Source organism: Heliconius melpomene, chromosome 12 (genome assembly GCF_056956725.1).
Source record: "Heliconius melpomene rosina isolate 202511_hmr_F chromosome 12, ASM5695672v1, whole genome shotgun sequence".
Taxonomy (NCBI): domain Eukaryota; kingdom Metazoa; phylum Arthropoda; class Insecta; order Lepidoptera; family Nymphalidae; genus Heliconius; species Heliconius melpomene.
Window position 1 is genome coordinate 7,955,478 of NC_140400.1, and position 22,292 is coordinate 7,977,769.

A 22,292-nucleotide genomic window follows, 5' to 3' on the forward strand; every position below is an offset into this window, starting at 1 on the left:
TATTAGCATGAAAATTGGTAGTTATATGTACGTAGCTTGGGTAACAATTCAATAAAACGATATCGTCGAGCTGGTCTGATGATGCAGTTAAGATTTGAATAGTGGAACTCTTCCGGGATTAACTACCGCCGGATTTACAGAAACAGACAGAGCCACGATAGTCTCTTATCTATACTTATAATAAAATCGTAAGAGGGTTGGTGTCTGTACTTGGAAGATATTTAAAAAAAAATGTTATTGGGAACCTTTATTAACCTAATAGCCTTTAAACTTTATTAACCTTTAACTTTATTAACCTTTAAACAATGATTTTTTATTTTTTTGTCTGTTTGTCTGTGCGTTTGTTATCGCTAATCTCAGAATCGACTTAACCGATTTAGATGCGGTTTTCACTATTGGATTCTGGCAAGCTTCCGATAATATATAGGGTTTATTTTATTATAATCAGTTTATAAATAAAAAAGTTATGTCACTTTAAAGTATTTAGTTCGACAAATTTGCTTATTGCCGTAAGTTATTTTATATTTTATATCTGTTTTACTGAATTGATTGAATCTTTAATTTTCAATTTCTTTATTAATATTTCTATTTCAAGCGGACGTAGCCCCGCACGGGCCCACTGGTATTAAAATAAATTCAAAACAAAATACTTTAATTTAAAACTTGGAATATTAATTTTAATTTAAGAAAAATGATTACGTTAGTGCTATATTTTATTAAAAAAATAAAGTAGCTTCAATTTTCATTTTAAATTGTCGCAAAGATAGATCTTTCGGCACTTCAAAGGCGAAAGACACGATGCGGGCAGCTTATCTAATATGTGTCTTATTTGAATTACTATTTATATTTCAGCTTCCCGCTGTATCCCACACACAGCAGGGAGGGAACCTACTGCGAAGACCCTCCGTTCCTCATTTTCCTCGAATTCTGAAGACATTGCGTGTTGAGTGGCGAAGAAATAAAATTATTTTATATTTTATTTCTTTGAGTGGGAATCGAACCCACGACCTGCGCCACGATTGGCCTTAATTTATCTCTATAATATTGTTATGGAGGCATTAGTTTCTGGCAAGCAAAGGAAATAGTTAAATTACAGTGCAAAGAGGACAATGAATGAGTTATACAAGTAAATTATGTATTATTGTAATATTTTTCCCAAATTTCGCAACCTCGTCGTACTGTAAACGCGACGGTTGCGGGTTCGATTCTTATTCGAGGGCGTGAATTATTTTAAATACCTTGTTCTGGCGTAACTAGTAAAACTCATAAAAGTGTGTTAAATAAATAACAAAGATTATTAAATTAAATACAATGTCAAATTTGATTTGTTTTACATTCCCATAAAACTCTGTAGACACAATACCTGCAACTACATATTAAACTGTAATAATCGTGTTTGCTTACTGAAAGCTACCTATTATTAACATTTGTTTGTAGGGATTGTAAGCATTTTTTTATTAAGCTAACTTTTACATATTTTGGGAATATTTAAAGGCAAGAATAACGCAAAGGTTGGTAGTTCGATTCTTATTCAGAGTCTGAACGGAGGTGTGCTAATAGGAACGGAGTATTAACACTAGGTTCCCAGGTTCCCTCCGCCTTCCCTACTAGGTGCGACAGCAATACAGATCGAAATAATGTAACATATTTTGAAAAGTATAATAATTTGAACATGCCGGGACTAGACAACGCATCTGTTTGGAACCGTCCAATATAAGCAGTTCGACTGCTTAAAAAATTGACTTGGATTGTTTAAATAAAAGAATTTAAATCAATAAATTTTCATAAGTTCAAAAAAAAAACGGAGAAACCGCTATTTTGCCGTCTTTTGTTCTGTTGTCGTACCGACAAGTGGTTGATAATTTTGTTATAAGATTGTCTGATGGTGAAACAGAAAAAAGGTATCAGCTAAATTTATTTTGTGGATAGTATTGAATAACAGATATTTTTCTGCAAATTGATCGGCAACCTATGAAACTAGCTCTAAATATTTTTCTGTTAAATACAAAATATGTTTCTGGTATTCTTAAAATTTTGACTTATTTTAAAGAGACCCATCACCGCCATAGTATGTTGAACTAGAACAGTACGTTTTCCCATTTTATATTTTCGTTAATTTTTATAATGTAACTTATTTTACCGCTTTACTGCAAAATATGGTTTCGACATTCAATACGCTCTATTCTGTATAATTCAGGCGAGAAGCTAAAGATGGAGTATTTTGACACCTTTCTGTGAATCTTTCCACTTTCTTTTTTTAACAAAAAATGTTACTCACATCTGAATCCCGTATTTTACTTGTACCCTACAATTTGCTGTGTCCATTTTAACATCCTCACTTTACGAGTTGAACTTGACTAAATGGTTTCAAAATTTGTGATCGAATCACTGTAACAAGTAAATGATGGGTATTTTAGTTGAAAATTCTATTTTTTCTCTCCGTTTATCTCTCACAGCATTGAGATTTACTGGGTTTTGGCCCCCAGAGGGATGGAGTAAGGGACAATTGGTAGTCTACCATAGCTACGGTTGTTTCTGCTTTATGTTTCTTTTGGGTGAGAAAATAATATATTTTTTAAACAACATGAGTTTTATTTGTAATATTTTTAATAATATTCGTTGCAACTAAAATTCTGTGTTAAATTTAATTTGATTTAAATACAATATGCCTTCAAATGTTGAAAAAACTTACGTTTGGACAGTCCCAGGGACTCCTCTGAGATCCTCACCCTGCCACACGATAGGCAAATCACACTGAATCAATGGAATACTATTTAGTTTTTTAATATAATATAAGATTTGTAGGTATATTCTTAATTACTGAAGTAGCAGATTTATTTCTCATATGGGGTAATTTACCCTTGATGACCGGAACAGCATTTTTACTTTTCACAAATCTTGCTCAAGCCGCCAAGTTTCTTAATGTAATAATAAGAAGAAAATCTATATTGAGAATAATTACCGAATGTGAAGTTTTGAAGGAACATAAACTCGCAAAATTTAAAGGAAGTCGCAATATTGTGGAAAGGTAGGAATATTTTTTGTTTTTGAAAGAAAAGTGTAACAACACCACGTCGACTTTAATATTTTTTATACAAATTCATCCAATATATTAAAAAAATTGTTAAAATTTTACCAAAAACAAGAATAAAAAACATTCAAGCTTTCATTGCTAAAAATAGCTTTGTATTGTCCAAAGTTGTAATCGAGAGACACTTCAACAGCAGGTATTTTTCTTCATATTAACTATTTTGACTGTCGCGGGCTGGCTCGGCAGTGCGGAGATGGGCAAACTGCCGTTAAGAGCTTGGTAAGTATGCAAGTACTTTTAATAAAAGCCTATTTTGATCTTCCTCCAGAATCAATGATTCAATGTTTTTGAAGGTCAGCCGAGGTCTCCTCCTGTCTTTCTTACGATAATTCCATCCACATCACGTGGATACGTGGCACTCCACTACTGTGCGGTTTCGTAGAAATTTCCTTCCACGCGCCACCGAACTGTGGAATGGCCTACCCGCGGCAGTGTTTCCAGGTCGGTACGATATGGGTACCTTCAAGAAGCGCGTCTATCTCCACCTCAAAGGCCGGCAACGCACCTGTGGCTCCTCTGGTGCTGCACCGGGTCATGGGCGGCGGTGATCACCACCGGGTGACCCGAACGCTCGTTTGCCTTGTCCTTTTTCCATAAAAAAAATAATTAAATGCAGTTATACAAATAGCTATATTTAGTATTTTTAAGTTGATTATATAGAAAAGATATGGTGAAAAAAATTACAGGTATCCTTACAATACGAATATATCACCCTTATACGAAATAACGTACATACAGCAAGGATTTACAATATTGTTGGCCGCCCTTCTAAACGTGAGCAAGGACACTTTAGTGACAACTCTGATAGCACAGTGTAAATGTCGATTGCGATTGATAGGACTGTCTTTAAGGAATATACGTGATTGTTATTATGATGAGGTATGTAGCTTCACGTAATATTCTTTTAATAATAGGGTAAACAGAGGGAACCTAATGTTAAGACACTTCGTTCCTCATTTTCCACCCAACGACTCAGGTAGGTTATACCATAATATTACCCTAATATTAACCTACGTATAGCGCCTAAGTTTCATGAGGATACAATTATTACAAGTAGTTGAAATTCCTATTCTTAGATTTTATTACATAGTTACAGCTCGGCCTAATAAAAACTTTTTAAAAAGAGACATCTGGTGTATTTTGCTATTAATATGGGTATCTTCAGTATTTTGTTCAACTATAACTTGCGTATATTACAAGAGATTCGGTACTGAAATTATAGATGGCGTGTGTTTTTACAGATATTACAATAATTATAATTTAATTTAAACTGTTTTTTTACGGAACAATATGTTGGAAGTTTATTGAACTTTTAAAGAAACGAGGTTTTTCATAAATTTAACATTGATTGACATATTATCTAAAATGTTTTTCTTTTTGTAGAAAACCACTCTTATCTCATTTTCTCATGTGACGACATTAGGAGATGAACCCTTGACCTCCTCCCAAGAGTTAAAAGCCTACCAACACTTAAGACGTTGTGTGATCGAACATCAGCGGACTCTCAACACCGTAATGTTGTTAGAGAAGACATTTTCAGAACCAACGTTCGCTCAGTTCAGTGTATCGCTTGTTATTATATGTGCGACAGCATTTCAATTAGTTACGGTATGTATAAGATTTTTTTAAAATATTTTAACGTATCTACCGCATATACAGTACAGTATGGCTGATGTGTCGTGGCCGTATGATCTTAAAGTTAGGTTTTCTGGACTATTTCGCACTGTTCACTTAGGAAAAGAATAATCAAAAGTAAGGAAATTCTATTTTGAGAAGAACTCAACGTCGCACTTTACCTCTACACCAGAGCGAAGAAAAGAAAATATTTAATATTTAATTTCCTCGAGTGGGAATCGAACCTACAATCTGTTGCGCATACAGCCGCTTGCTGGTTCCCTTAGGTCACGACTGGCCTCTAACTTAATATAAAGCTTTTTTTAATATTTCGTCATTGTAAAAATGTCATACCAATTTTGTTTTCCAGCAAAGCGGCAATTATATACGTCTTATATCGATGGGCACCTATCTATTTAACATGATGTTTCAAGTGTTCATATATTGCTATCAAGGCGACAGTCTGTCTACAGAGGTATGATTTTTTAACCGACCCTCAAAAAGGGGGTTCTCAATTCGTTGGAATCTTTTTTCTAAACATATTTCATCAAAGACTGCTTTATTGAAATTTGTATCAAATGTATAGGTAAAACAATAAAATAAAGTAATTAAAGTATTAAAATAACATTAGCTAAAAAGATTTTAAATGGAATACATACCTATATCTAAAAAAATAAATATTAAAAAAAATATTGACAACAGTCATATTTTTCGTCAATTAAGCATCATAGCGACATGTCAGCCCGCAAAGCAATCGGCATAGAACGCCTAGTGTTAAAACACTTCAATACCCACTTTCAGCAAAATTTTGTATATTTGGTTGCAAAACTCAAAGTCGCGCTTTCTCTACAAGAGGGGAAAAACGAAAATAATTAAATTCTTCCGAGTGAAGATCATTCAGACGCTGCTCCACTCACGACGTTGCCAAACTTATTTTGTTTTATTTTTGCACATTGTGTCCCGCACATAGGCAGAGGACAACGTATGCAAAGGGAACCTGGGAAGGTAGTGTTAAAATACTCGGTTCCCATTAAAGCTTAATTTGACTTTTTTTCCATTTCCCCATTTTCCGCTGAATTCAGAAGGCATTGGAGGAAAATGGGGAATCACCTATTTTCTAAGGTGTATGTATAAAATTAAAATAAATTGTACTTAGTATACATAATTTTAATTTAACATTATTATAATAAACATTTTTTGTACAGAGCGAAGATCTATCATCATCTGTGTACGACATGCCCTGGTATAACTACAGCGTGCGCGTGCGCAGGTCCTTGTTAGTAATAATGGTTAGATGTCGTCGCAACGCCAAGCTAACAGCTGGAGGATTTACTACACTGTCTATAACATCTTTTATGGCTGTAAGACTTATGTTATAATTGTAGTTTATTTTTAATATAATTATTAGTTTAATTTGATATTAAAAATTAAACTACAATTTATTTGTCTAACAATGTAAAAAGATTTTGTAACTCTATTTTGAATCATTTTCTAGTAAGTCAATTATTTACATAATGTCAAACTCCAATGACAATACAATTTTAACAACGAGAGAGACAATTGAGTTTTTAGTTTCTGAATTACATATTTTGTGACTAAACGTCCCCCGCTACTTTGCCTGGACGAAGATTAAAAAATCAATCTTTTCACGTTCGTTTCTTCTTTCTTTTTGTACATTCTCTAATCTACCTACATGTTCTCAATTCAATTCAATTTATTAAGTTCAGTACTTTCGTCTGTATGTTGTCTGTATATTGTAATTTACCTAATAATAATTTCTTTTCAGATAATAAAAATGTCATATTCACTTTTCACGCTTTTACGACAAGTTACAGAGTGAAAATGTAAAGAGCAACCTTACTTGGCATCTTTTAAACTTAGACATAATTGTCCTTATATTTAATAAACGAAGATGTGAATTTTGTTATATTATTTTACAAATAGGTTTCTTTTCTTTTTTAAATTGCACGAAAGTATAAGAAGAATGAACCAATTATTTTCATTCCCTTGTCTGTAAGGCAATGTCCGGCCTTAAGCAACGCAATGCAAAATCGCGTATTTGGGTGAAAATTATACTGATATGAACGAAATACAGCGTAAAGCTAAAACAATAGAAAATATTATTTAGTATGGACAAAGGACACATTGTAAGTGCCTCACGCAACTTTGACCCCGGGCCCATCCCGGGCCCCATTCCAGGTGGCCGAATAAAGTTATGTAATGTAGCCTACCCCGATTTATAATATTAGCTAGTATTCGTATAAACAGAATAGAAGAATAGATTTGCCTTTAAATATCTACAGATGTCCAAATGTTTCATAAGCCCTCAATTATTTGTTATATAAGAAAGAATTTTTGAAATTGCTTAAATTGTTTTTTTTTTTAAATTGTTCCTTCAATTATTATACAAAACAAAATGTTGTTTTATAATTTAAATAAATTCTTGAATACCTTCAATTATCGCCTTCACGTATATAAATGCTAGTGAAAAGCGAATCGAAACAAAAGTGATATTTAAAATAATAGCATAATAATTGTTTATAGGCGTAATTGTGTGTAACGCAAGCTGACAGTTTATGTGAGTGTAGCAGGGGCTAAGAACATATAACAAAAGATTTTCTATAAAAAAAAAATAATTACTAAATTTCTGTATTTTTTTGCTTCAATTAACTTCTAGCAGTGTACCGTACATAGCAGGGTAGGCAGAGGAGACCAGGGAAACCTAGTGTTAAAACACTTCGTTGCTTCATTTAGTTTCGAACTGTGTTCCGTACATAGCAGGGTAGGCAGAGGGGACCAGGGAACCTAGTGTTAAGACACTCCGTTTCTATTAAGACATTTCCGTTTTCCACTTTCTCCGAATTCTAGAGGCGTTACGAGTTGAGAGTGAATCAACGCCGTGCTTTACCTTGTTATCAGAGCGAGGAAATGAAATAATTCTTCAGTTCAATTCTTAGTTCGTTTCCAGCTTGCCAGTTGACCACTAATCTCACGTTATATGGAGAACACACAAAGGAGATTATAAAAAAAAAAATCTTAATAATAATTCTTTGTCCGGAGTTGGAATCGAATCCATGACTGTCATGTTTACTGTCAGACGTTGTGCTCAGTGGTCATCGTCTAATATACTTAAAATAGATTTTTTATTGTAAGAAAATGTTCAGTACAACTACAATTATTATTTAAAACACTACGTACAATTATCTCTAGCTCATTTCTTACTTGCACTCAGAATTGTCAAATTTGTACGGAAAATAAACGAATTTATAATTATAATGGATATTTTAGTCAAAAATTCAAATTTTTCTTTAAGTTTGTCCCTGACTATATTGAGGCTTACTGGTTTTTGGCCTCCAGAAACTTTACGCAAAGATAAAATGATATTATATAACTGCTATGGATTTATTTTCTTTGTATCTCTCATGGGTAAGTGTCTAATTGAGGAAAACTTATCAATAATTATCTGAGACTCTGACGTGTGACGGTTCTGGATTCGATTCCCACTCGAGGAAATAATGGTCACAAGATAAAGTGTCTTGATATTAGGATACACCTGTATATATGCGGTAGACAGCGTGAAGCAAATAAAAAATAATAGGTCCTCTTCCTTTAAAAATATGTTCAAGTTAAACCATTTAAGCTACACTTTTATAGTTATATTTTTTTAAAAATGAAGTATATACAAATATTTTTTGAGTCAATAATAAATAAAAATTATACAAACATTACAATGCTATGCGGTAGTGTATCCTTTAAAATTTAAGAAAATTGTAATGAGGGAATCGAATCTACAACCACCTAATAAAATATATATAATCGATATTTAATTATTCATATCATATATTTAATTTATTTATATTAATATATTTTTATTTTTGCGCCATAAATTACAAAAAAAAAATATTACTATTTTTTTAGTGCTGTTTCTCATATCAGAACTGGGAGACCTAGTCCTAATCTGGGGCAACCTGCCTCTAATGACTGGTACTGCTTTTGTCCTGTTCACAAATCTGGCACACGCTACCAAATTCATTAATATTGTGGTACGAAGGGACTCTGTACTGAAAATTATTACTGACAGCGATGACATTTTGAAAGCGGAGACGAGTGTTGAAGGGCGTAAAATTGTTGATAGGTAATTTTACCTAGATGGAGTTTAGGTTCCATTTTTTTTTTCAAGGAGTTCTTCCGGAAGTCAGTATAAGGTATTTGTGTTGGTTGATTTGAGAAAGAAAAGTAAGAACGTAGCACGACTCTACAACTTCTTTGAAACTATACGAAGCTATATGTTCGGGTTCCACTAGGGTCTACATTTTTTTCGTTTTCTGAGATATTTAAATAAATAAAAAATTGTAAAAAATCCAATAGAAATACACCGAACTTGAACATAGACGCGTTAGCTTATACGCTTTATTTAAGAAAGAAATGTTCAATTTGTGCCTAGGCGTTTTTTGTCATATTTTAAAAATAATTAATTTTCCTAAGTTGGAATCGAACCCGCAATTGTGCTGCTTATAATCTGTCCATTATGTGGGTTACAATGGATAATATAGATTAACGATATTTGTTTACAAGTTGTAACCGAGAGACGCGCTGGCAGCAACTATTTTACTTTTTGCTAACTTTCTTCACTTGTATGGGATGGGCGAGCAGTGCTGAGAAAAATAAACTACCTTTAAGAGGATGGTGAGAATTAACTTTATGTAGTTTTTAAACTAATTTTTGTTCCAATTTTATAATTTATTTCATTATAATTACAAAGTAAACGAGCCCATGTGTCCGTGGTCTGAATATATGTGGAAAATGTTTACCCATTTTCCGCCCAATTATCGAAAACGCCTGTTGAGTGGCAGCTTGTCTTGTTACCAGAGTCAGAGAAAATAATTGATTCCTCGAGTGGGAGTTAAACGCTGTGTCGCTGAACCACGACGGTCTTTCCTTCTTTTTTTATAAACTTTAAAATGATGTTTTTGCTTATATATTCTATGTACAATTTTATATTTTTAAATGCTTAACATTCTTTCAGGTATCCTTATAACACAAATAAGCCAATAGCATACGAGATTACATATTTTTACCAAGTGTTCTCGATGTTTGGTGCTGCTTTCCTGAACGTGAGCAAAGATACATTGGTAACTACCCTCATAGCGCAGTGCAGATGTCGGTTGCGCTTAGTGTCACTGACTTTAAGGAATCTGTGCAATAATGAACATTTCACTGGGGTAAATATAATAAATAATTAAAAAAAGCTTTATTTGTTCAAGAGATTTTTAATTATTTTTTGTATTGGAAGAGCGGGGTCTGCTAATTACTTGCTTAAAAGGAGATCTCAGTAACAATTATTTCTGTGTAAAATCTGTTGAACAAATAAAGTACTTTTTTTTTCAAATATATATTTAAGTTTTTGTAATATTTAATTTAAATTAGAATTATTTAATTTGAATTACTACTTTGTTGTCTCGTTGAATAAATGAATTGATTTCTGATAGTCATCACTCAATATCTCAATATACACCTTTTAAAATAAAAATATATTGCGAATTCTAAGCGTGACGGTTGTGGGTTCGATTTCAACTTGGAGGAATGAAATATTTTCATTTCTACACTCTAGTAAAAAGACAAAGCGCGGCGTTGAGTTTCGCCATTCAACAAGTAACGTCTTGAAAAATAGTCAGAGCGTAGGGTTCCCGTGGAGTGTCTTAACTAGGTTCCCTCTACCTAACCTGCTATATATAGAACACAGAGTAGATCTAAAAAAATATATATATTTACCTATATTTTTTTATTCCATATATTTAAGCATCCTATATTATTCATCATTTTCTTCCTAGGAAAGCAGTTCCTCCAGAACTTCACTTACGGTTTCCGAAAAAACTCTTATATTTACACCAACCCAAGAGGCTATAGTTTACAAACGTCTCAGGAGCTGCGCGATCAAGCACCAGAAAGTCTTGGAGACGACTTTGCTGCTGCAGAACACTTTTTCTGAGCCAATATTTGCTCAATTCAATGTATCGCTTGTAATAATATGTGTAACTGCGTTCCAGCTAGTGTCAGTATGTTACAACACTCATTTGGTGCAACAATGACCTAATTGCATTTTAAATTATACTTATCTCAAATTTTTTGTACTTTTTGAAGAATTATACTCGTATGAATATGTATTTGGTCTAATTAGACAAATGAGTCTATATGATGTTTTTTTAATCATAAAATTATTTAATTATTATTCTTGGATTCATTAAATGTAGATTAAATATATAATATTATTTATTTAATTTCAGCAAACTGGTAATTATATACGTTTGATATCAATGAGTACATATTTGATGAACATGATGTTCCAAGTGTTCCTATATTGTTATCAAGGGGACCAGCTTTCCACGGAGGTAAGTTAGGAGTTGAAAACGTTCATTAAGAAAGGTATGTGTTAAGCTAAATTAGATTTATAAACAAGGGAGCTGCCTCTTTAATAAGACTCTCCGTTCTCCGTTGTCCAATTATCGAAATTTTACGTTTTAAGTGGCGGAACCAATTTCGTGCTTTGTCTTCCTACCAGAGCCATAAAATGAAAATTATTCATGCTCCTCCTCTATATCCTCCATAAATTACAAATATTACCATCAAGAATGCCAAATCTAAATAGATAGAAAATGAAAGATTGGTTGACTTTACTCCATATTATATACGAAATTCTTAGAAATACGTAGTGCTATATTTCTCTGCTTAGAGTGAAGAACTAGCTAAAGCTGCATATGAGGTACCGTGGTACGCATGTAGCGTGCGCCTGCGCAGTTCCTTACTAATTATGATGGTGCGATGCCGGCGCGTCGTCAAGCTGACCGCTGCTGGCTTCACTACGCTGTCTTTGGATACTTTTACGGCGGTAAAATTTTTTGGACTGGTTGGTTTGGTTAGTTGAGACTGACTGTAAATGCGATGGTAGCGGGTTCGATTCAGGAGGATATAATTAAATTATTATCCTTGGTGGGGTAGTCAGAGACAAAAATGGCCTAACGCTACGGTGCAGACTATAAATCATAGCAACCTATCTGCTTCTGCTATGCTTCTCGCATAGCACGAAGATGTGTATACTTTTTTAATTTTTTTATTTTCACGCTGTGTCCCGCACATAGCAGGGTCGGCAGAGGGAACGTGGGGACCTAGTGTTAAGACATTCCGTAACCCATTAAGACATTTCATGTTGACTGGCGGGACTCAATGGCGCGCTTTACTTCTTAAAACTTTCTAAATCCTTAAAATTGATACTATTTTTCAGGTTATTAAAACATCGTACTCATTATTTACACTTCTGCAACAAGTTACCGACTGAAAATAAAAGTATATTTAAGTATTTTTCAAGAATTAATTGCTTAGTAATCATATTTTTTAATAGTTTCACATATTCTACTGTATTGCACAAAACACCATAGGTAGAGGAAACCTAGTGTTCCCATTAAGACACTGCCGCTGAATTATAATAATTAAATAGCTGTATTTATATATGTTTTAGGCTATATTTTTTTTGAGGCCATCGTACCGCAGTTAGCGCGGTATCTGAAAATAAACGCGATGGTTGTAATTTATGGTGGTGTAATTTAGTTACAATTTAAAATGCAGTGTACCTGTATTAAATTAATTGAAACGTATTTTTGTATGTTTTAATTATTATGGTCTTTCTAATAACATATTTTAACAACTAATTTGTAGGGAAACTAATATTTATATGGAAATTACAGAGTAACTCTGGTAAGGTGTTAATTATTTTAATTTTAATTACTAGTTTACTCAACATCGCTTTTAGCGTATACAAATGTTGTCTCATGAAATATCAATATTCATATGTAATAAACATTTTTTTTGTATTTTGTATGTTTTATTACACAGCGCTAACAGCACTATGTGTGTTGAATGGCGGAGTTCAACGCTCCTCTTTGTCTCGTTACCAGAGCGAGGAAATTTAAATATTAAATATTTTATCCCCTCGAGTGGGAATCGAACCCATAAATGTCGCGTTTACCGTTACACCCTTGTGGAAATGGGCTACGATGGCCACATTCTAGTATTATAAATATTAAAATAACACAATTATATCTATATGTAGCTGATATATCATATAATTGAAAGAGCAACTGACCAATTGAGGTTTTCGAGCGTGTTTCTGTGAACGCCATGATTGTGGGTTCAATCCCCACTTTGGGTAAGTAATAATCCCCAATAATAATGAAGAGTCGCTATAGATCTATAATTATTGAAATGGGAAAAAAAAGGTTGACAGTTCCATATCGCAATGCCAGAATTATATTTTGCTTATATAAAGCCATATAAATATAGTTGCCTAACATTTTTGTAAAAACAATTTTCATATCACTCTCTCAACATGAAGTTGGTCCAAAACGTCAATTTCTCATTAATAGTAACTCAAATAGTTTTCTACACTTTCGGTATTTGGACACCGAAATGTGATGGGTGGAAGAAACGGCTGTTTAGTATTTATTCTTTTGTCTCATTTAACTTTATACTGGGTAAGATGTTCTTTTAATGGTATTTTCTATATAGGAATAACATATAACACACGCTTTTTCTGGTTGACTTGTAAGTATGAAATAGAATCTAAAAATCTGAATTGAAATAATTGTATATAACGAAACTTGGCAGTTATATGTAATTTAGGTGAAATTAACAATACAATAATTTGCTATCATCAAGCATTAGCTGGTCTGATGATGGAGCCAGGATATGAATAGTACAACTCTTCAGACGTTATTACTAAACTATTGGAATTTAGGCTCATATAATTTATAGTAGCGATACATTCTAAGCACTTGAAGCACTTGGTGAAGAAGTTGTTCATATCAGTTCAGTTTTCATTTATCAGTTTTACAATATATTTATATTAGGTAGTTACATTATCATACAAATCGGCGATCTTATCCAAGTTTGGGGGAACCTTTCGCTGATGACGGGAACTATATTCCTTCTGTTGACGAATTTTTCTCTCAGCACCAAGGTATGAGTACTATATGATAAGAAAATAAAAATTATATGATGTTTTATTGTTAAACTCTGCTACTAGATAATATTTAGCTTCGTTTTATTTGATTTAGCTTCTTAATACAATGTGGAAACAGAAAGAGATTCAGATAATGCTGGCAAAATCTAATAGGGAGCTTTCTAACGAGAATCGGGAAATGGGTAAAGAGATCGTCAAAAGGTATTCAATTATTTCATATATTATTGTTGTTAAATTTTATGTATTGTTGAGCTGAAAATTAAAAAGAAAAATATATAATATGTACAAAATTCTGGAATTAATATCTAAAAATTCGAGCTCACAAAAAGGCAAGTTTATAAGTCAAGTCAAGATACGAGACATCGCCGAGTGATCAAAACCTAGAGAGTTACTAGTTAAACCTACTTTCCTTTCTACTGACACGAAATTTAGTACGAAGTAGACCATAAACAGGTATTTCAAAGGAAAAAAAACAAATTTATATTTTAAGATCATTTCATACAAAATGGGTGCACTTGCCCGCAAACATAAGTTTGTCATGGATTATAAGTTGTACTTCCCGTTGATCTATAGCCCTGAACTTGGTACGGAAGCCTCTAACCACTTTTTTTATTACTATTCTTCAGCTGTAACAGAGAAACTATTATGCAGCTGTCAGTTTTCTACACTCTATCCTATATGACAGTGTTCGGATGGGCAGCGAGTGCTGAAAAAAATGAGTTACCCTTGCGAGCTTGGTATGCATGAATGTTTTTTAAATTTCTCAGAGATGCACTAACGAGTGTAAAGGGGTTATGGGTTCGATTTCCACACGGAGAAATGAAATATTTAATATTTTCATTTCCCCTCTGGTAACAGATAGAACGCGTGAAGGAACAAACCACGAAAATTTTTATTCCTTTCAGAGTATAATATTCAATTAAATTTATTTATGTATTCTTATGTACTTTTAAAATTTTTATTTTTTAGGTATCCTTATGACACATCTAAAACTCCAGCTTACCAACTAACCTACGCTCATCAGGTATACCTTGTCTCTTTGTAACCTTTTTTTTTTGAGTGATAGAAGTACTGTATTAAAATATGACCTTTTATATGAACTTCCTCTTCCTGAACCTAAAAGTTTCCTACTTGACACTACATTATTAGATATGGAAAAAAGGGGAGTCCAAAAGACAATGGAGAAGAGGTCCACTGTCGTTTTATTTATAAGATCGCAATTGTTTCTTCATATATGTAGCTCTATGGTTTCATGAGATTGATAGGACGATATAATCTATAGTTATATTTTTACGATAAAGTGATAACCGTCCCCTGCAGTGAGATGGCCAGATGATTCTAAAATATCGGTAGAAAATAGATGCAAATCAGAAGATTCACAGAATCGAATCAGCCGCCGATCAGAAGATTGACGGAGCTCCGACTTGAACTCTATAAGGAAGGACTACAGGAACAGTGGACTGGATATACTAAATAGGAAAAAGTGATGAGATCATAAAATAATTAATAATATTTTTTTTTAATCTTTAGAGCATAGCAGTATCGATGGAAGCTACAATAAATGTATGTTTGGACACGCTGGTCACATCTCTAATTTGCCAATATCGTTGTCAGTTAAGGCTTTTGGCGTTGTCTCTACGCACTCTTTGTGATGGCTTGGAATTTGATAACATGGTAGTACCTGTACAATAAATATATAAATTTTTTAAAATAAAAATAAATAATTTGGAACTTTGGAACCCAATAACACTTCGCTTCCATTAAAAAACTTCCCTTCCCCACTTTCCATAGCGTTCTGGAGGCATTGCATGTTGAACGACTGAAATCAACGCCACACTGCGTTATCAGAGCGAGAAAATGAAAATATGAAATATAAGATATTATTTTCATTAAATATTTAAATAAAATATAAAACTGTCTAATTTACAACTTCTCTTTTAAAAAAAAACTATTTTCCAGGGTCGTCTAACAGAATACAGTAATGAAATAGTATCTAGACGTCTCGGACGTTGCGTAGTGCGTCACCAAACTGTTTTACACCAAGTAAATTTACTACAGAAATACTTTTCAATACCGATTCTAGCACAATTCACGGTTTCTATGGGAATTATATGTGTATCTGCGTACCAGTTAGCTTTTGTAAGTAAATCAATCAAAATCCTGCATACAGCAGGGTAGTGTTAAGACACTCCATTCTCCATTTTGTAAGTAGCTGAAAATAATACCTCATATATAGAAAATTTAAAGGGTCTAGCAGGATAAGCATGAGGAAACTTCACTGGCTTCTAGGAATCTTCGAGAATTAGGGGGGAATTGGGGGAATTTTCTCAATATTCTTATTTGTTAAGTTAAATAGTTTCGTATAAAAAAATTTTAGACTTTTTATAATATGTATAGAAGGAAATGCAGCGGCACTTTGTATAATAAGATCATATTAAAATATTAATTTTCCGAGTGGCACAGCGTCTAAACGTTAACGTGATGGTTGTGGGTTTGACACCATCGGAATTGAGATGCTCTACCAATAAGCAAGCAGCATCATAAAATTTGGTGCATGGGGAAAGATTCTTAATAAATATTGCCTATTTTAAAATTCTAATGATTCAGATTTTTATGGCAGTAGTTAATGACAATATATGCGCGATAAGATATTTTTTTAATAATTTTTTTATAGTAGATGTATTTTATTATAGTTTAATATGATAAAATTACCATCGAGGACATTGTGGCACAGTGGCACCGCATTTAATTAAAAACAATGGTTTTCGTTACGATTACTAATCGAGGGAATGAATCGTTTTTCTCTCCATGCTCACGGTGTTGAGTTCCACCACTTAACACCCAATGTCTTGAAGAATGGGTGGTAGATGGAGAACGGAGTGTCTTAAAACTAGGATCCCTCTGCCTATATCTTTGCAGGATAGAACGTGAAGCTAAAAAATATTATCATTGAGAGACTATCGTTATAATATTTTATATTTTCAGGAGACAACGAGTTTAGTTCGTATAATATCAATGGTGGCGTACTTGATGGTGATGATGCTACAGGTGTTTCTCTACTGCTACCAAGGAAATCAGCTAGTTATGGATGTACATATTTTATATATTAAAATTGAAAAATCTAAAATAACACCGCACCGTTCAATATTCGAGACATTGCGAAAATTAAATTAAAATAACCAACCCAACATAAAAAGGATAGATGAATCTATTCTCAATTATAAGCAAAAACATAATTATTTGCTTTGAATGTGTATTCAGTATTAAAATACTAACGACATTTTAAGTACAAATATTTCCTCGAATGATATTCGCGACGGTAAATATAATGTCAAGTTCTATTATACAATATTTATAATAAAAAAATATTTTAATACATTTTAAAATTCTAAGCAAGTAATGACTTGTTTTCAAAGTTGTTTTTAAAGTCTAAGCAATAAATAAAATATTAGTGTAAAGATTTAGAATATTGACGTAAGAAGGCCAATATAAAAACAGATATGGTACTTTGATGAGACCGCCTGATATTAAAGTGCGTTGAGTGGGTTCATTTTTACTACAATCTTAACTTATCTTAAAGTATCTTACGCAGTAACTCAAGGATGAAATAAGCATGAAGAGATTGTGTTCACACTAGGTTCCCAGGTTCCCTCTGCAAAAAAATATTGTAGAGTACAATTGAGAAGCTTGTGATGGTGTACTTGACAGTCATTCATATAATTATTTGTTTTTATTGCTTAACCCTGTAGATCGGTGTAGCTTAGCAGCACAGCGTCAGATTGTGAAAACGACGGTGGGTTTTGGGTTCGATACCCTTTTGGGGAAATGAATAATATAATAACGAAAGAAACATAATTATTATAGTTACTACATATACCCTTTTTTGGTTTAAATATTACGTCTCACGCTATATCCTGCACATAGCAGGGTAGACAGAGGGAACCTAATATTAAAACACTCCTTATCTCATATTTCGCCTAATTTTTGGGGAAGTCACCGCGTTATTTCGTTACCAGAGAAGGAATCGAACTCACAACCTTCGCGCTTACAGTCAGATACTGTGCTTCAATTTTTATTATGAATAACATTATATTTCTAGAGTATAGGTGTATCGAGCGCTGGTTTCGACTTCCCATGGTACGCTTGCAGCATCCCAATACAGAAATCACTTCTCATACTAATGATGAGAACTAAACGAGTGGCCCGTCTAACAGCTGGTGGATTTACTGAACTGTCTTTAGCGACTTTTATGGCTGTAAGTACATATTATATATTGAACTAGCCTTCATCTATAGCGTCACAGAAATATTTTAAACAACTTGTGGCCTTGCACTGGGATTCGAACTGGCACTGGCTGGTACCTCTATGACCTGCGCTTCCTGAAATAACTTTAGCTTAACTTAACTCCCCACTTATGGGAGGGAATTATTTTTAGTTCCTTGCTCTAATTAGTATGCAAAGCGCGGTGATGAGTTCCGCTAATTATCATGTAATTTCTTGAAAATGAAGCAGAAAGTGGAGAACGGAATATTCAAACACTATGTTCCGACGTCGACTCATATGAGATATGGCATGAAGCTATAAAAAATAATTAATAATTGTATTTTTTTACAGATAATAAAAGCATCGTATACATTCTTCACAGTGTTACAGCAGGTTGTCGAAACTTGAATTAGCCTGAAATTTAATGTATCTCTTAATATTACCATATTAAACAGGCAGACAGATATTGCTGTTTTATTATTACTAAATTTAATTGCATATACTTTATTAAATAAATGAATTTCATATATTGAATGAAAAGTAAATATAATAAAAATAAAAAAATAGAATTTGTGGTTGAGATTTTCATTTACTCGCTTCTATTTAAAATTAAAATTAAAATTTAAATAAATACTTCATTTTCCCGAGTTGGAATCGAACCCACTACCAGTTGCATTTACAATTTAGGCGCAAACAATAAATAAATAATTAAATAAATGTTCAAATAAAAAAAATTGCAGATATTAAATTTAGAAATTAAAATGCACGACAATGTTATCAAGTAAGAACAATAAAATATATAGGCTTTATATTATTGGAAAAAAAAAATTACTTGCTATAATTTATATAGGTGTACGCTGTCCGTATCAAAACCCATGCCCTTCACGTGAACATGCAGGGTAATAAAAAAACTAAACTCTATACATAGATATCTTTATCAAAATTTATATCTGACATTATTTATTTATCTTAAATAATTACATAATTAAATTATATAATTATAAGTATGGCACTTAGTCGATTTCTCTAGATTATTAATTACGGCTCTACGTTTCTCTTAAAATTTGACGGAAAGTGTGGAATCGATTGTCTTTTAGTTTAGTTCTCTATCATCCTCTGCCTATCCTGCTAATTAAGACAAAAGTCTATGGATAGTTCAGAGGTTAACCTCTGAACTATCCCCATACCTATATTATAAATTCGAAAGTAATTCTGTCTGTCTGTCTGTCTGTCTTTTACGCAATCAGGGCCAAACCGCTAATTTAATTGTGATAAAATACTCATATAGAGATACTTGAGGGTCTCGGGATGAACATAGGAAAGTTTTTTTTCTCATATTTGTAATATTTTCGATATATACCAATATATTAAAATACTTATTAATTTGACATGCATTTTATTCCGCCAAGTTAATAACAACGACCGTTGCTAAGCAACGATTTGTAAAGTTTGTTGTTAGAAAACGTCACCCAAAATGAGCTTGCTTAACGCATCTCTCTATTGAAAACTGAAAATAATTTCATAAATATATTTAATAAATATTCGTATAGTTCAAGCGGGCGTAGCCGCGTTTGGTTCCACTAGTATATTAATATATTAATAGATTGAAGATATAAACAACGTGTGAAACAATAACACGCGAAGATAAATCAAAAACACTCACGGAGGCGTGTGATATTATCAACATCCATCAATTGATAAGTCGATAGAAGTACACTTCATATTTACTTTACGACCTTGCGTTTCATTGCCGTTATTATCGAAAATCCCCAATAAACTACTGTAGTCCAAGAAACAGTTCTAAATCTATCTTATCTATATATATAAAATCGAAAGGTCACTCACTCATCACGAAATCTCATAAACTACAAGTGCTAGGAATCTCAAATTTTGCATAGGAGTTACTTATAGGACGTAGGTGCTCGCTAAGACGGGAATTTGCAATATTCGAATTCTAAGGGGTTGTTTTTGGGGTTGAAAGTTTGTATGAAACTTCGTCACTACAAATGCTAGGAGTCTCAAATTTTGCATGGACGTCACTTATAGGACGTAGGTCCTATAACGTAATTTACGCAGGCGACCCCGCGGGCGGGCCGCTAGTCTTTATATATTCTTTCTTTTTAGCACACCTATCAAAAAAGATAGATATAGACATCGCAAAGGTAAAGTGCGGCGTTGATTTCCGCCACTCAACAAGCAATGCTTCATAAATTGTGAGGAAATGGGGGATCGGAGTTTCATAGGTTCCCTCTATCTATCCTACTTTAATTGTGTGGGATACAGCGTTGAGTTAAAAAATTATTTAAATTTAATTTGTAATTATAATGAATGTCTTGAAAATATAAATATTAAATGAAAAAAACACATAACAACTGCTTTATTGGAAACTAAACGTCAGCATTGTACTAAACAAATTATATTCTCATTTCACACTTCATAATTTACATAATAGAATATTTTAGATAATAAAGGATGTCACTATGTGAAATAAAATTTCAAATAATATATTTATAAGTTTAAATAAAACTACCGTTACTGAGTGACCGACTGCGCGGCGTAGAACGCTGCTATGTGCGGGATACAGTGTAAATATAAAGCAATATTTGCTGCATAAGGGTTATCTTTTAATACAGTCGATTTTTTTTGTTTTTTTTATATACAAACTTACTTTCTTTATTACTTTCAGAGACCAGTTAATATGTGGCAAAAAGGATTAACGTAATTTATTAAAATAATGTGCAAATTTTATTCGTTTTCGAAATAATTAGTAAAATATAGGCCACTGTAAATACGCGAAATTTTAATTAAATAAGTTACTTGTGGATTGTTGATAACTCGTTTAAGATACGGTTGCGACATATGCCTACTAAAGTACTAACAAGGTAACTTAACTCATTAAATTGCAATTGTTACTTTCATTCGTTTTTTTTTGCTTCTACTCGTATTGTTAGGGGAAACGTAGTGTTAAAACATTTTGTTCCCTACTTTCTGTGAAGCAAAAGATTAAGCCATATCTATATAAAATACTAGCGACCCGCTCGCGGTTTCACCCGCGTGAACTATGTTATTATTAATTTCTGTCTCCATGACTACGTCCTAGTGACGTCTATGCAAAATTTGAGACTTCTAGCATTTGTAGTAACGAAGTTTCATACAAACTTTCGACCCCAAAAACAACCCCTCAGAAGTCGAATATTGCAAATTCCCGTCTTAGCGAGCACCTACGTCCTATAAATAGCTCCTATGCAAAATTTGAGATTCCTAGCACATGTAGTTTCTGAGATTTCGTGATGAGTGAGTGACCTTTCGATTTTATATATATAGATTTATTTTATTTATTATATTATTATTATTTATATATTATTTATATATTCTTTATTGCACAAAAAAAAAAAACTAACAACTAACTAACAACTCTATTGATTATAAATTTCAGAGGTTAGTAGTGGCGCAAAGGCAGAAAGTATGACTGTAAAACCGACTGGTAGTGGTTTCGATCCACACTCGAGAAGATGAAATATTTATTTCAATTTATATTTGCATTTCTTCGCTCTGGTGTCGAGGCAAAGAGCGGCGTTGAGTTCTGCCGCTCAACACGCAATGCCTCCAGAATTCGGCAGAAAGAGGAGAATGGAGTGTCTTAACATTAAGTTCCTTGCCTTATATTGATAGTCAAATTTATAATTTTGATTATAAATTTGACTATCAATACTAGCGACTCGCTGGCGGCTTCGCCCGTTTACACTACACAATTATTTGTTTACTTAATTGAATTATTTTTGCCATTTTATAGACAATATACATTGTAAGTAAGTCTGTACGTCCATTTCCGATACGATATACGATCTGTTCGTATCCATTGTGATATCAGTATATTGAAAGTAAAATTTCAGCCAATTAAAAAAAAAAGATATTACTTTTTTAATTATGAATTGATTTAAAATTAAAAATTAAATTTAAAAAGGTTTAGCCGTTTCTGCACAAGCACACAGACAGATAGATAATAAAATAAAAGCACTGTTTTGAGTTTTACTACATTGTTAAATGCCCCCAATTAGTATTGGGGTCATTTAACAATTATTATTGAGGGCATTTATCATTCACCATTTTTTTATATATCTTTCATGTACAGACAACGATCAATTACGATTTTCTTATATATATAAAGATTAGAGGCCATAAAACTTATCTAACTAGAAGGTCACATATATTACTGTCCATAGTTCCATACACTATATCCTATATAAACATTGTCAAAAGACCGTTGACAGTAGGAAAACGTTAACCGACTAAACGTTGAGAGAATAAAAA

At 32.8% G+C, this 22,292-nt stretch overlaps 3 protein-coding genes across 5 annotated transcripts; all 3 read left to right on the forward strand.

Moving 5' to 3' along the window:
* The first annotated feature begins 2,401 nt into the window (after window positions 1–2,401).
* LOC146533728 (4-vinylanisole receptor-like) lies at window positions 2,402–6,545 on the forward strand. Its single transcript, XM_085194293.1, has 8 exons — window positions 2,402–2,555; window positions 2,806–3,028; window positions 3,200–3,310; window positions 3,778–3,970; window positions 4,475–4,699; window positions 5,076–5,180; window positions 5,911–6,066; window positions 6,492–6,545. The coding sequence occupies exons 1-8, from the start codon at window positions 2,402–2,404 to the stop codon at window positions 6,543–6,545; spliced, it is 1,221 nt and encodes a 406-aa protein (XP_085050419.1).
* A 1,429-nt stretch (window positions 6,546–7,974) lies between these two features.
* Window positions 7,975–12,393, forward strand: LOC146533729 (4-vinylanisole receptor-like). Of its 3 annotated transcripts, none has more exons than XM_085194292.1 (8): window positions 7,975–8,131; window positions 8,624–8,840; window positions 9,281–9,391; window positions 9,732–9,925; window positions 10,577–10,761; window positions 10,990–11,094; window positions 11,436–11,591; window positions 11,985–12,393. In XM_085194292.1, exons 1-8 carry the CDS (start codon window positions 7,981–7,983, stop codon window positions 12,036–12,038), a joined length of 1,173 nt encoding a protein of 390 aa, XP_085050418.1. In that variant the 5' UTR covers window positions 7,975–7,980; the 3' UTR covers window positions 12,039–12,393. The 3 variants fall into 3 exon arrangements, with proteins under 3 accessions (XP_085050418.1, XP_085050416.1, XP_085050417.1); XM_085194290.1 differs by having other exon boundaries at window positions 7,981–8,131; window positions 9,732–9,927; window positions 10,537–10,761; XM_085194291.1 differs by having other exon boundaries at window positions 7,981–8,131; window positions 9,732–9,908; window positions 10,557–10,761.
* A 686-nt stretch (window positions 12,394–13,079) lies between these two features.
* On the forward strand, window positions 13,080–18,499 carry LOC146533730 (4-vinylanisole receptor-like). Its single transcript, XM_085194294.1, has 10 exons — window positions 13,080–13,230; window positions 13,606–13,715; window positions 13,813–13,919; window positions 14,345–14,455; window positions 14,688–14,742; window positions 15,249–15,392; window positions 15,678–15,857; window positions 16,704–16,808; window positions 17,818–17,973; window positions 18,333–18,499. The coding sequence occupies exons 1-10, from the start codon at window positions 13,086–13,088 to the stop codon at window positions 18,387–18,389; spliced, it is 1,170 nt and encodes a 389-aa protein (XP_085050420.1). The 5' UTR covers window positions 13,080–13,085; the 3' UTR covers window positions 18,390–18,499.
* Window positions 18,500–22,292: the final 3,793 nt, after the last annotated feature.